General features: G+C 49.2%; 1 protein-coding gene across 3 annotated transcripts in view; it reads right to left on the bottom strand.

The window, feature by feature from the left end:
• The window catches only part of LOC117235034 (myocardin-related transcription factor B-like), a 38,072-nt gene extending 23,197 nt beyond the window's left edge, over nt 1–14,875 (bottom strand). Inside the window, exons 1-2 of one of the 3 annotated variants that reach the window (XM_033496685.1) lie at nt 14,714–14,875; nt 8,413–8,878 (exon numbers count right to left, since the gene is read on the bottom strand). In XM_033496685.1, coding sequence (XP_033352576.1) covers nt 8,413–8,503 — 91 coding nt within the window. In that variant the 5' untranslated portion in view covers nt 8,504–8,878; nt 14,714–14,875. The remainder of the gene's footprint in view (nt 1–8,412; nt 8,879–14,713) is intronic. The other 2 variants (XM_033496683.1, XM_033496684.1) reach the window with 2 other exon arrangements.
• Between the last annotated feature and the right edge of the window lie 341 nt (nt 14,876–15,216).

The following is a 15,216-nucleotide window of genomic DNA, read 5'->3' as shown; positions in this document are numbered from 1 at the left end:
TCGAAAGAAGTAAGGAAGGAGGGGGGCAGGGAAGGAGGCGTGAAGTTGGACGATCGCAAAACATCGCGACTTCCTGCGAAGAAAAGAGGCAAAAAACGCACTGGTCGAAACCGTGCGCGAAAGAAGCAGGAATGAAGCGTAAGAAGAAGAAGAAGAAGACGACGACGACGAAGAAGAAGAAGTGGCAACGACAGCGGTCGAGTGGAAAGCAACGAGTAGTCTGGCAATAGGTGCGTGGCAGGAACGGGGCAAAGGGAGAGGAGGAGGAGGACACCCGCCGATTGATATAACGCTACGATTTGCGTAATATACGCTCACTCGTAAAGCTCCCGGTGATTTATCCCGGTAAATAAATAGATTTCGGTGTTGTTAACCCCGTTTCCAGTGGGAAGAGGATAGGCACAGCCGAGGATCAGCCATCGGACACACGAACTCGTGTGTTACTCTGTCTCGTGTGGTGGCGTGCAGCCGCGTTCGGCATGCGTCGCGTCCGATATACATACGTGCGTGCACGCACGCGTGTGGTGCAACGTCCTGTGGGTCGTCGGAGGAGCGGAAAGAAACCGAGGCGAGGGATTAAAAATACTGGAGGAGGCTGCGCGAGAGTGCGTGCAACCAAGGAAAAAGGTTCTGGAGTAGAGAGACAGAGAAAGTCGATGCATCGGAGAAAGAAAAAACGAAGAGCGAAGGAAGAAAAAGAAAGGATATACCGAGGGATCGTGATATTTCAGAATTTCGGGGAGAATTTACGAGCGGCAGACGCCGCGGCGATGACTCGTACGACGAGCATGGATTCTCGAAAATGGCGCGCCACTGGTGGGATCATTGGGTGCTCTTGATCCGACACCCTTAATTGCCCCATGGTGGAACAACGGATTAAGACGTCGCACTTTTTCCAGAAGTACGCACGCACGCAGACGATGGCCGGCTGACGTTTATGCGTCCGTTTACAAATGATCGCCGGTAATTGGTCGCTTTGTAGCCACTGCTTTCCGAGAGTTTAATGCGTCGCGCGTGAGCGACGTTGTAACGTAAAATTTCGGTCGAACCAGGTTAAAACGTAATTTCCTCGCAAGCTGTCGCTGTCTTTTATTAGATACTCGTTGCGGAAAGCTACGGTTCAATGTCCGTGTATCTGGTTCCTCGAATTCTTTTCCGCTCGTCGATGTAAAAAATGGGACGATAAACACGTTCTAATTCTACCGCGATGTCAACCAAATTGCTAACATCGTCACCCACGAAGAATTCGTTCGACGCTCGCAACCCATGGCTTATGAACGACCGATCTTAATGCCCCATTAAATCGAAATAACGATCCGCTTCGTGGGATGTTCGTGGAGGATCGTCTAAGAGAGTCCGAATAATCTCTGGTAGACAGAGCAAACTCTGGTTACCTGTGTTATGGTAATTACTACATGTGTAAACCGGTCGACGCCGGTGTTCGGCTCATTGGCATTGTTTCAAACGTATTGTCGTTAGTTTACTATCGTGCCGGTAAATCAACGTTTTTACGCAGCACGCACCTGCCATTAACGTGCCGACGTGTTCGTGTGTTCATGCATACGGGGCTGTTCACGGGCGAAAGTTGGCCTGAACGCATATTAATCGACGAGTCACGCGAAACGAATCGACGGAAAGCGTCTCGTGTAGCTATATGTTACGCGGGACGCGAACAAATGCTGGCTTGCGAGCCAGCCAGACGTTTTCACTTTGGTAATTAGCCGATTATCTTTCTCGAATACCGCAAGACCTCTTCCGCCTGCTGCTTTTTCGTAACCGTTAAATCGTTGCGTTCCACCTAGGTAGTTTGCAGTTTCCACCAGGGGAACGAAAGATTCCATTGATGCGCGCCGTCAATGCCAGCAACTGTCACATTCGTGTATAGCGAACGAAGTACGAATATTCCAGAATGGCCGATGTTTTCCAAACGTGTCCGGGCATCGAAAATAACCCCCGAGGTTCGGAGTGTCTCGGTTGCGTCTGATTCTCGAACACGACCGCGCGCACCGCTTAATGAGGCGTTTTATTCTTAGAGCGAACATCGAGTTGGAAAAACACCGTAAAAACGACAGGTATATTATAGGGGAAACACAATACGGACGCTAAAATATACGCGCGATCAGAGGCGACGAAAACCAAGTTTACGTTTTTATCCTTTACCCTATACGAGTGAATCATCTCTGTGAAAATGGGAACGATGCTGTTTACTTCGATCGGGATTTTGGCATTAAGACGATTGCCATTGCGCGTGATTCTTCTCGTTGCGTATCGTCTCTGAATCATCGTTGTGAAAAAAAACCCAAAGAAGTTTTCGGTTTATGCAACTTGCGGTAACGCGAAACGCAGTCGAGTGGTTCCTTTAATTGTACAGAAAGGCTTCCATCGAAGCTGAGGAAAACACGCTTCATAAAAGCGCCTTTGTATGCATCCCGTACACCCACGTGCCTACTTAACCTCGCTCTCTTCTCCTCCTCTCCGTAGCTCGTACAGCAACAACGTGGATGCTGGCTGCCATCCCTCCAGGTGAAACTGTTTCCTGTGTCGCAAGCCGCGTCTCTCGCTTCAGAAGCGTCTCTCCTCACGTTCCCGCCGCATCGTTTTTCTTTCTTCTTCTTTCATTTTGTCTTCTTTCTGTTATCTCTGTTGACTCTCGTCAGCCTCTTCGGCGTCTCCACCAAGAATACACAACTTACGCATATTGTATTTTCCAATGAATCGTCGTACTTTCCGCCTCTTTCACTTCTTGCCTTCTTCTGTTATCGCGCAATTTCTATTTTGCCTTCGTTTTCCCTTCTCCTTTCCTCTTAGCTTTTCGTCAGAAATCCGGGTGCAACGCAACATCACAAGCATTTCGCCAAGCCAAAATCCCACAGTTGGACGTTAATTACGCAGCTTTATCGCGTCCAGGCCGTTTTCCCTTGCGACACACGCGAAGAAACGATTTCTCTCGCCTCTTCCCTGTCGGCTGTTCCCTCCTTCTCGTCCTTCTCTCCGTTCCACGATCCCTCTGCCCCGCGTCCTCGCATCTCCTCGTCTTCTTTCTCTCGCAGCGCGGTAATATATCTGGCCAGCGTGGGCGGCCCACGTGGGTTTGACAGCTAAGCCCACGGAAACTGGTTACACCCACAAGCGCGCAGGTCGCGCCGCATCGGGAAGAGGCACACGCCAGGTAGGCGCGTTCGCCGCGTCGTCGCTGACACGGCCGATCTTCCCTTGCCGCGGACACGTGGCATCCAGCCCCACCGCGACATCGTTTTAACAAGTTTGAGCTTTATAGGCAGTCGTTGATTTATAGGATTTTTCTTTCTATCTTCTCTTTCTTGGTCTCTGTAACGATAAGTCAACTTCTATCCTAATAAAATAGGTGTGGAGAACAAGTCTCAAGGAGTCGATATATCGGTACCTTTCGAAGGGGTACTAGGTATTCTGAACCGTCGATTTCTATCGAATGACAGGAGTTTTTTCCGGAACGGTTCAGTGTTCAGTTTGACGTTCGTCGTCTTTTTTCACTGAACGCTGCTGCTCGCGTCTCGTCGACGTTCCGCTCGACTTTATAACGCTTTGTATATCTTTGCAACGATACAACCGTTTCTACAACGATCTTCGTCTCTTTGAGAAATTTTTCTCGGAAAAAATCAAATAATTGTATAAACTGATAATCGATTTTTGCAGTGATGTCTGAAATTCGACAGACGATAAGAACCCGATTTCCACGGTGAATCGAGACAATGTAAAAGCAAGGCGTCGGCACGAAAACGACACCCGGCCGGTCAGTGTTGCGCGACCGGGATAGAAAAACGGCGTTGGCAGTGAGCCGCGTGGGCAAGCTGGCGTGTCTAATAAACATAAAGGAGGCAGACTCCGTCGTTACCCGCGTTTCCTTTTTTTTCCTTCGCCCCTCTCCGTCTCTTTTTCACTCTCTCTCTTTCTCTTTCTAGTGTTTTCTTCGACCGGCAGTTTCGACTGTCTCCGCCCCGGTGGCCGCACCTCGTCTCTCGTCCATCGTGCCACCGCGTCGAGCACACCTTCGCGGACAATTAATTTACCTCACGGCGTAGCCCGGAGTCTCGCGAGCTTACAGGCGTAGTTTGCGGCCGGCCGTCCAGAAATGGAGTTGGTTTCGCCGGTTAAGATACGATCGTATACGTACGAGCACACATCCTCGCCGGTAGCGTTGAGAAAAACGCCATAACTTCGAGTCGTATATGGCGACAATGCACAGGTGCATGCCACCGTGCATCTACCCCCCTCTGGGTCCCACTCCCTTCACCACCGTCACCACCACCGCCGTCGGCCACAGCCATCCACAACAGGCACCCCTTCTTCGTGGACCCTTTTCCTCTTCTCCTCGACCCCGTCGTCGCGAGTCGACTCGATCGAACGTGCGCGTAGAATGTCAATTGTTCCTCTCTGCCCTCTCTCTTTCTCTCCCCCTCCCTCCCAGCTGTTCGACGCCCCCCGTTGCTTATTTTCTTCGCTTCTTTCCCGTCTGTTTTTCGCGCGATCCGGCTCTCTGTTTCTCTCGTAGAGAACTCCCGTTCGCGGTGACGGGTGTCTCTCGATCACCGCCGTCTCTCTTTTCCAACTGATCGGACATCGTAGGAAGGCTGAGACGGTTTGGGAGTGAACGGCGAAAATGGTGAAAAACGGAGCGGTGTTAGCGAGTTTGTCGGATTCAGCAGGCTCGAAGGACGCGAGGTCTGTCCGCGTAACAGTCATGGGAATGGGAGTTGTTGCCTTCTCACTCTGATATCAAATTCACGTCGATGCTTCTTTCGTCTTGCATTTCTGGCGAAATTGTTATCGTAGAACGTTGGGAATAATTATCTTACGGCTGATCATACGTAACGCTTATCGTATGCTTTTTTTCCGAATTGATAATTTCTATTAATTCTGTCGAACGCGATCTTCGATTATTTGTATTTAACTCGTCGTTCCTCTCGCCTGGAACGCCTCGATTGCTATACTTCGACACAAAGCCATCGCGAACATTCTCCATGTCCCTCGAATCTCTTAGTTTCTCTCTTTTGTCGGAGACCCGGTTGGCGGTGGATATCGCGAATCCGGTGTTCCTTGCCGCTCGCTCGACGTCCTTTACCCCTTCTATTATCCTCTCTCCCTCGCGAGTCGGGGCCGGTGCCATTGCTCGGTTGCCAAAGACGAGTGGTAACGAGCCGGTAAAAAATAATTAGTATGTCCGTCGACTCGGTGCTTCTAGAAATAGACCGGTCCGCATAATCATCCGCCGATTCCGAGACCGCTTTGGAAACCTGCCGGCGGCTTTGCGAGCTCTCGAGGTGATACCACACGCCGCGGCCTCGTCGATGTGTAGACCAGCGCACACGCGAGCGCCAACTCGAACGCGGTTGTCGACTACGCGAGGGAATTCGCGAGATAAGACCGCGTAACACCGGTGATGCTGGGACGCGAGCTCGTTATATCACGCGTTGCGGTCTACGCGACACCCAGCTGACGTTTATTAGCCGACCATTGAGATAATGATCTCTTATTAGCCGAGAAATCGAGCGGATCGACGGTAGGATTCACGAACGTGACGACTCTTCCACCTCCAAGGGAAGTATCCCTTTTTCTTCAGGTTTATTTGTACTCGTTCTCTTGCGGCGTTGATGTTTGAACGAGAGATAAGTTGAAACGACGTGCCGACACGCTGTCGAATGAGTATAATAATGGTAATAATTATGGCGTCTTCATTGTGCGGGATGCGAGATGGAAGAGGAGTCGCTAGTACAAACACGCCGCGTGAGGTCCGAGCGATTACTTTCCATTCGTTTTTCTCATCAACGTCGGCTACCGACGTGCAGCTTCTTCGTCGACGGATACGGATATATTCGATCCTGTTATCGTTGGATACATGGACGCGTCCATACGAAGATCAACAACTATCCACTCAAGAAATAAGTTCGAACATCGAACGAGACAACTTGTACGATTCGAACTTATAGAATCTCACCCTTTTAGTCAGACACGACGTTACAAGGTCGACGGTATAACGTGGTCGAGGAAAGAAACACCGGGGAGGTTGTCGAAAGGAGCGGACGATCCGCGGACAAGCGGCTTCGTCGCGAGGCAAGAAGGTGGAACGCGAGAGGCAACGAAAGACGCGCGCGTGTCGTGTAGACGGCGACTCGGCTTCTCTCTTTCTACCGTTCAGCTTTCTCTCCGGTTCGCTCGCGCTCGCGGCACGCGGTGAGAGCTGAATTTATGAATGAACGAGCGAAGGGCGAGCGTGGGCGAGCCCACGCGCTTTATCATAATCGGAACCTCCGGCCTAGTCACGCCTGCCATAACTGCCTAGGCATAGAGCAAGGTTGCTGGTGAGGTGCTCGCGTGCTCCTAACGCTTCCAGCCGATGCGATGGATGAATGAAATCGCGACCCATTCACCGGGTTATGCGATTGCGAAATCACCCTTTCTCGGTGGAGCGCGCCTCTGGTCTTTGGTATTCTAATTTATTCCAAAGTTCGAAGTGTAGCTTCGTGATCGAGGGTCGAGCAACGCGACGCGTGTCGTCGTCTGATACGCTTCACGTTAGTTTCGAGTTTGGACGTTTCTGTCGAGTTCTCCCACTCCAGAGACGTGGCTCGTGCTCTTCTTCAACTCGTTTCACAGCAAACGTAATTGCGATAGACGCGAGGAAGCGCTGGTGAATGAACGAAGGGCACGCGTGGGCCGTGACAACCTACGATGCGCTTCGTTGATGAAATCGGCGCTACCGATCCGGCTATTGCGACGCAGTTTTCTTCGGAATCGTGTCATTCACGTCAAGTTGTCGACTATTCATAATTCTCGCACGAGATACTACAATGAATGACCCTTTTACAAACCGGAACGTCGTGTTTCTCAATGACATTTCACGAACAACTGGTTAAAAATCGTTAGATCGAAACGTTGTCCGTGTCCTCCGGTGTCTCTTAACTGTGTCATATGGCACGATCGAATCAGCGAATATTCAGAGTGGAAGATGCAGAGAGCAACAAAATTGCATCACACTCGATCGATCCGAAACTGCATAAAAGCACGACATTTGAATATTCACGTAGGTGTTCGGTGATTTACGTACGGACGAGTCTAATTTTACGTCGAAGGTCGGGCCGCCATCTTTCAATTGCGCCGACGAGATAATCGCTTGCGATACGTCGCGAAATCACCCTCCTCTTCGAGTATGCGTTTGCAAACGAACCTGCTCTTCGATCTAACGTGTCAGATTTTCGCGGAAGAAGAGTCGAAACTACAAACTGGAAGGAGGACCGTGGAAAGAAGATTCCTAATTATCAACAATAGATCCTATTTCGCGGATTTTCTTCGTCGAGGAACTTGGAGATGACGGCTGAACGCGAGGAAAATGAATAATCCATGGGGCACGCTTCGGGACAATGTACGCATCCTACACAGGAATTTCAGGTGTTTCGACTAACGAGCGATTTGCATAAAACAACGAGGACGCCCGGCCACAGGGAACCGGAGCGAACCAGTTTCGGATCGGTCTGGAATACATTCGTAACTCTTTAAACGCGCGTAATCCGACAGGCTCGATCTCGCGCGAAATCCTTCTTTGTTTCTCGTTCCTCATTCTCGAACGAAAATACTCTAATTATGGTTTGAAACGGCCACGTTACTTCTCTGTCTCGAGACGTTTCATTACCAACTCACTTCGGCTACGTCCGTTGGCATCTCGTAATTACACCGGTCACCATGCGCTCGATACCATCTTGTCCGGTTTAACCAGGAACTTTGACGCGATGCAGCAAAATTGCACGCAGCACTCGGAGCAAATCTATGCGAAACGAATTCAATGTTCCAGGAACGGTAGAAGTTACCATTAAATTGTATAGTATGTAACGTTAATACGAAGAGATACGTAGATAACAATTCCGCGTCGATGATCTAAGAACGTTTATGAGTAGTTTCTCAGAGTTAATCTGCAGCGGAACGTTTATGCTACTAATTCATGACTTATTTCCGTGACGTTCTCTATTCACCGTGAATTGTAGCTTTTTTTTGCCAGGACGTTGTACTGATTTTCCCCGGTTTCCCGCGAACGTACCGGGACTCATGTGGAGCAACGCGTTCCGAGGAACGCATCTATCGCCACCAATTATCGCAACCACCGACAGGTGGATGGGATTGCAACGCGGAAAGACAACGGTCGGGTAGAAAAAAAGTGGCGAGCGTTTCCTTCGTTGCGGGAGTTGTGCGAAACGTTCTGTCAGTCAACAGTTTAATTCTTTCGCTACCCCGTATGAAATTTCTCGTGGAATGTTAAGATTCGACGTCTGTTTTCGCGTTGGGTTTTAAAAGTGGAAACTTTTACGATCATATGAGAATAACGTAATAAACATAATACCTATTTCTTTCTTTCTATTTTAAAGAAAAAATCTAGTGAAACGTTACCTTTGTCGCGCTTGATGCGTCTGCAAATGGCACACATGCGACGCACGCAATGTTGCCTCTCGAGCTTCTGCTCCGTGTCCAAGGTAACCATGATTGATGGATATTTTTTAATAAATAAACTCTTTCTTCTTTCTGTCCTATACGTACGAATATATACTACGCGCACGCGCGCGCGCGCATGTGTATGTTTATATTACTATGCGTTCGAGATTTCACTGATAAGTCTTCTGGTCATCGAGGCGCGATCGTTGGTTTGTGTTTCCTTCGACTTAGCACTGTCACAGACCGGAATCTTCGTACCAATAATTTCAACACTCAAGCACTAAGTTTCACATATTATCACAACTGATCTGATTATCCACGGACACTGACTAGATAGAATCCTTTTGTCTCGGTAACGATGTCGCTGACGGAAATTCACATGGCTTCTCTTCACTATACTTGACGCTCCAATAGTTGGCGGTTCCTGTAAGCATCGACTTTGAAAATCGATTCGCACGACGAGACGAGTCTCGTCGACGATCGACACTTTTTGTCCGAGTACTGCTGTTATTTCGAAATCCTCAAACACTGGGTATAAAAATGTTACACGGATTAAACTTGCAAATAATCTTCTTCGGGGATTTTAAATTCGCAGTACTCGGCGGACTCGTAATCTGCTCTTGTCTTCGTCTTCGTCGTTGCCTCTACTGGAATGCTTGTTCCTCGATACTTTTACGAAGTGCGTGTGCACGCGGTTACATTTTTAAACGCCGGTCGCTTAATTAATCGTCAACATTTAAACAATCGGTCGTTGTGATATAACACTTTCTCCCGGCTTCCTCTTAATTGCAGCGCGACGTGGCGTTCGGTTTGAATTTCACGCGCGTTTTCTCTTCGCCCGTTGCGCGCACGTACACGAGAATTGATTTCACCTCTGTATCTCTGGTTATCCGCGCGCGACTGTCGCGTTTCGCGCGATCCTCTCGACTAAGCGGTTCGCTAATAACTACGCCTAATCGACGCGGTGATGACGAATCGCGTCGCGTAAGCTAGCTCACCGCGCGAACAATAAAATTGCGGTGGATCGAGTAGGCTCCGCCCATTAAACAGAAATTACTACCTATAATTTGATATGTGACAGCTACGGAATCAAAGTTAATCGACTGGGGACAGAAACGATTGAAAAATCGTTTTCCCAGTCGATGACATACCCCGACATGGCTTGTCACAGTCAACTACGAACGAGCAAAGAAAAACGAGGAGGATGAAAGAGCGAAATACCCGAGAGACGATTAGGAGAGACAGGCGTGGTAGCGTTTCGGTCCATCGAAATCTTTCCGTCTCATCCATCCCGTGAAGCGTCCTTGGCTCGCATTCTCGACCTCGCTACCACGGTCCAAGTGGTCACGGCTAATTAAGCTTAATTCAATTTAATTAATCCCCGATCTCTGGCCCTTGGTCTGCGCGCGGGCAATTAGCGGCGGGCAAGAATCAGCTGGCCTAATCGTCTCAAATTAATAGAGTTCAGGGTGGCAGCTCCGTTTCTTCTTTTTCTTTTTACCTCTGCTCTTGTTCGTTTGTCTTCTCGTTTTTTCATCTTTCTTTTTCCATCTGGTTTCTGGCTCGGGTCAGTTGGACGCGTGGGCGGCGTTTCGCCGCTGCACACCGCGAAATTACGGTGAATTATCGACGGGCCGGGAAACGGCTGGTTGGAGGCGCTTCGTGGAACTTTCGAAAACGTGAGAGATACGCTTGCCCGGCGGCTGCCTATTCAGAAAAATCATGGGGAGTGAAAGCAAGGTAAAAAATGTCGGCGCTCGCATGGAAAATCCTCGCGGTGCTTTCCTCGCGAATCGCTGATTTCACCATGTTTACGCGAAATTTTGATCAAAAATCGATCGATCTTGAAAACGTTATATCGAAGAAGCTATCGTATAATTAAATCGGTAATTTACGAGAACGATAAACGGTACCATTAAGATAAAATACGACTAGAACTTGCCACCTTGAAGTACCGCGTTTATAGTCAGAGCTCGACGACAATCAATTATCCTATATGGAAAACGTAAACAGTCCCTACCTCGTAGATGCTCGTGTAAGACATTACGCGCTATTACCAACGAATCGATTTATCAGTCTCGCACATAATTAACACCTTATATTTCTCGAAACGTATTCAATGTCCCTACGACATCTATGCGAACATAATTTTCAACTATAAAAGTAAATTGCGAATAAAAAGAAGGAAAGTTAATGCACTCTTTCCTGGTCGATTAACACCCGACGCGGTGTCCGGAGACATCGATGCCCGCAAAGCGATGCGCCACGCGGCGCGCAATCGCAGTATGCGTGCGGCAGTAGTGGCGGCGACGGCGAAGACGTGACAAAAGTTTCGCCACCGGACGTTGCTTTTCGTCGACAGGGCTTAATAACCATCATCGGGAGAGTATTAAAACGCGGCGCGCACGAGAAGGCTGAAAGCGACAGTGAAAGTTGACAAAACACACTGGAACGTTCTCGACGTGCGTTCGCCGCGCACCCACGCACCGACGTTTAATTAACACCGAAATTATTGAAGCCTGAGCGCGATCACGCGGAGATACGAGCGGTCACGCGCACTAAATAAGCGCCCACGTAATCACGCGATTTTCTTCCCCTCTCCCCGAATATTATGTACATTTTTAATTATTCGAGAGCTTCGTCGTCGCCCACCAGAGTCGCATATTTTCGCGTTTACGTTCGATCGTTCGTCGTCTTTATGCGAATTCTACATCAAAGGTTTCGTAACTTTTTGCAAGATCTGTCGACGTTTCATGTTTACCTGTTTCGACGAATTTTGATTTGGAGTTTGTTGTCGCGTGCACCCACAAGGCGCTCGTATATTTTATGCCATTTGTATGTTAATAATTTCGAAAGTTTTCGATAATCTCTGGTTTATTTCATCGATTTCTTGTTCTACAGCACCGAAAACGACGATGTATTCGCTTCCTACACTAATTGATACGTGATATCAGCTTCTTGATGCCTTGTTTCCTCCAGACTCAGCCTATTATCGCAACAATTTCCCAACGTATACTTAGCACGATCCGATTCCACGTTTCTCCCAATTCGCAGCCGCAGCTCTACGGTCGCGTTAACGTTCCCTTAAGTATCAGTTTGCGCGTATTACCGCGGCCAGCGCGCTATTAACCAACATTATCGCGTTATCGCGGTCGATTACGCAATGCCAATCACTTCTACCAGATTACTGGTACCGTGGATCGAGCGTGCGCCACGTGATTACCGTAATCACTGTTATAACCCCGGGATGGAGGATCGAGAACGGGACACTGGCGTATACGTTCGTTCGTTAACGCACGATCGCGACACGGCGAATCGTTTCGTCTCGATTTTCAACCTACTTATCACGATATTCAACCGGACATCGTTATTAACCGGCGGCTCGGCAATCCGATCCATTAATCCGCGACGCTTTTCTGCCGTTTACCTCGCCTCGTTTAATTAACCGTAGCCGGGTTAATAACGCAATTTGTTACTTTAATGACTTATCGAGTTACGACATTAACACACTGCACACTATTAGCGTTATAATCATCTCGTGGGCTGAGGTAGATTCTCGCGCAAAGAATCTTGTCTATCGACTCCTCCCCTTTCCGATATTCGTACGACCAAGGAAAATTAAGGCAGGTTGCATGATTTTAAGAATCTGTATGTTCAGAATTATGCGAGCGTGACGCGGATCTTTCAAGTATAAATAAGAAATTCTTGTTTAATCCGTTATAACGTTGTGATATAAAATTGGATAAACATTGGAAATTATAGAAACAAGGGTTTCATATAAAATGACGTAAGCGATAACGACGTTCGCTTAGAAATCGACATTATCGAGGCAGATCGCGCTCGATCCTGATAAAAGCGGCTCGTCAGCCGAATTTCTCGAGAAAAAGTAAAGGGGGTTGCGAAAGAGAAATCGGACGGCGGACCCTCCTGATGTCGGAGAGGAATCGCTTGGCCCCTCCCACGAGGTTCCCTGGCGGCTGCCTCGGCCTCGACACGCATTTCCAAAGACTCTTTTCATCGTCACGGACCCATCAGCCCCCGAGTACCGTCGATTCTTATCTGATCGTGCCGATCTTCTCATGATCTTTCACTACGGCTCTCGCGTACGAATTTATTCTCGCGGCTCCTCGAAACGTTGTTGGACCGGTGCTGGATACGAAACGCTTCCAACGACCGTTCTCGATACCTCTCCGATCGGACGCTATCGCTCGATTCCTATGCGACGTGCGTTTCGATCTTATCGGCCGACAACTGACAATCAAGGATTCACGATTTCACGAAAGTGGCCGAGTGAAACGCGCTGCTAACAACGACTCAATAAAGTCGCGTCCAGAACTCCGCGAAGTACGACGAATTTTCGGAACAGCGATTCATAGGAAATCAAACTGAAGAACGTCGTTTGAAGATCGATCGCGGTTGATCCACCTGCCCGAGAAAATCATCGCGACCGGTGAAAGCGAATCGGCTAAACCAAAATGCTCACTGTCTTCGGCAACCAACACGAGTTTTCAACGAAACCGGATCCAGCTCATCGAGCGAATATTCCAGTCGTTGAAACACTGACAGGTCTCGCTACTTCGAGTACGTCTCCAAAGAGAAAAGAATTACTTTATAAGCTGGGTACCGATACATTCTAGCAAACACTACCGGGACAGCTGAGGCTCGACATCGTTAAACGTTGGAGAAGTCGAGTGGAAGGCAAATCGTGACAAAAACTTAGTCCCATCGAGAGACATCGTTAACGATGTCCAGCCAATTAAACGAGCTGCCGCGAACGCGTAACTCCCGAAAGCCGGGCGGCAAAGGATTAAAAGCCCCCTGCCGGTGGACGAGGAAATCGGAAGGACGATCAGAAAGTTAAAACTGGTGGTGGCACGGCCGAGTCATAAGGACGGACGTGTTTGCGAAACGAGGTAGATCGAATCCGATCACGATTCAATTAATATCCGACGCGATGCGGCGGACCGCTGGTTGATTTAATTATCAGATTCTGGCTGACCGATAGGAATCGCTTCATTAAGGCCAGCGATCCGCGGGGAAAGAACCGCCCGGAGAAGATGCATAAGCCACGTGTTCGATCTTCGTCCTCGCGGCCCTCCCTTCGTCATCGGTGCGTCCCTCGCGAGGTTATTTATCGAACTGCCTTCCGCCGCATCGGGATTCGCCGTGCCATAAATTTCTGTCCGGCCACTCGTTAGCGGGACCGATTTATTCCCGAGATGATGCCCACGGACACGTTTTCAGACGTCCGGTTTGACGCTCGAAAATAGCCCGAACCAACAACGGCACCGTTCCGTTTCGAAATCGCGTTCGAACCAAACAGAACTACAGATGCCTTCCAGTGGCAGTTGTTCAGCGTGATGCTATCGAATCAGACCGAAATATCGTTGTAAACATCGTCTGTCCGTTTCGACGATTCGATGGAACTCCACTCGACTGCCGTCGCGCAAAATCCACTTGATCAAACAGAAGGTATGGACGAGCCTCTGTTTCATTGAAACACGTCACGCGATAGATAGCAATAAAAGGCGGTGATAGGAACGGAGGTGTGAACACGAAGGTGAAACAGCCCGAGACGGCAACAAACACACACTGGAGGTGGATTCGCACCGAGATACGGAAGTAGTAACGATCAGCAGCGAGTCCTGCGCGAACCCTTTCGTTATCCGAGGGTCATTAGCCTGTCGTTAGGGAAGAATCATCTGCGATTTCGACGGGACGTGACAGCTCGGCTGCCACGCTCTTACGTCGATCGTACGCGAGCTTTTAACCAGTTTACACGAGCCTCGTGGTCTTTAATACGTGTTTTTTTACTGCGAAAGGCGACGTCGTAAAAATGTTCGACCAGCTGTACGGACACTCGATGCTCGTTGTCTCGCGTCCGATTTTATCGTGACGTTTCACGGTCTTAATAAAGGTTTATCGGTGTTTCGAGTCTCGGTGATTTGTTGCGCGATTAACGGGAGAACACGATTTGGGAAAGAAACGACTGGAACGCGACACGATTTTTCCATCGACGCCTTGGCCATCAGCTGACGTATGTCACTGAGATATCTCCGTTCGAAACGTACGCGGCTATCGTATTATCAAATGATTTTACTCCTTCGCTTTTGCGTAAAAGCGTGCAAAGTACTTCTTCTCTCGTTTGAGAAATCACTGCGATTAGGTGAGTCGAACACACTAGCACGATGCAACTCCTGCAGAGGCACAGACGACGCAGAAGAGCAGACTATCGACGAGATAACGACAGGATGCGCACCATTCAGTTTCGTCCGCGAAGAGCAGCCGGAGCGTCGGCGGTCGAGCATGTTAGGCGAGGCCTCGTTGATCGAGGTGCGGGTGCGGCGGTGACAAGACAGGCGACTGGATCGACACGTTGACACACACCATCGACGCACAAGACACAACTCCACTCTCGAGAAGAAGTCTCTTTCCGAGACATGAACGTCGGTCGATGTTCTATATAGCTGGATTCACAAAAGAACCAGAAACACTGGTGATCCGCGGGAATCCGGTCAGCCGGTGCAACAAACTCTCTTCTGTTTTACTCGGTCACCCACGAAAAATCTTCCTCTCCTCGTCGGTGAAACCCTACGGGGTATCGCGGCACGGTGACACGCGCGGTCGCCGGGGTGACCCTGTTCGCGCACTATAAATACACACACCGGGGGTCGCTAGAACGCGCGATCGAGCGCGCACGTGGCGAAGAAACTCGCACTCGCGACACACAGCTTCTACAGCTTGACGCGGGTGAAACACTCG

This window comes from Bombus vosnesenskii, unplaced genomic scaffold (genome assembly GCF_011952255.1).
Source record: "Bombus vosnesenskii isolate JDL3184/JDL3185 unplaced genomic scaffold, Bvos_JDL3184-5_v1.1 scf7180000013314, whole genome shotgun sequence".
In the NCBI taxonomy this organism is placed as follows: domain Eukaryota; kingdom Metazoa; phylum Arthropoda; class Insecta; order Hymenoptera; family Apidae; genus Bombus; species Bombus vosnesenskii.
The sequence above is the reverse complement of the archived record's forward strand: the minus strand, read 5'-3'. Positions and strand labels throughout refer to the sequence as shown.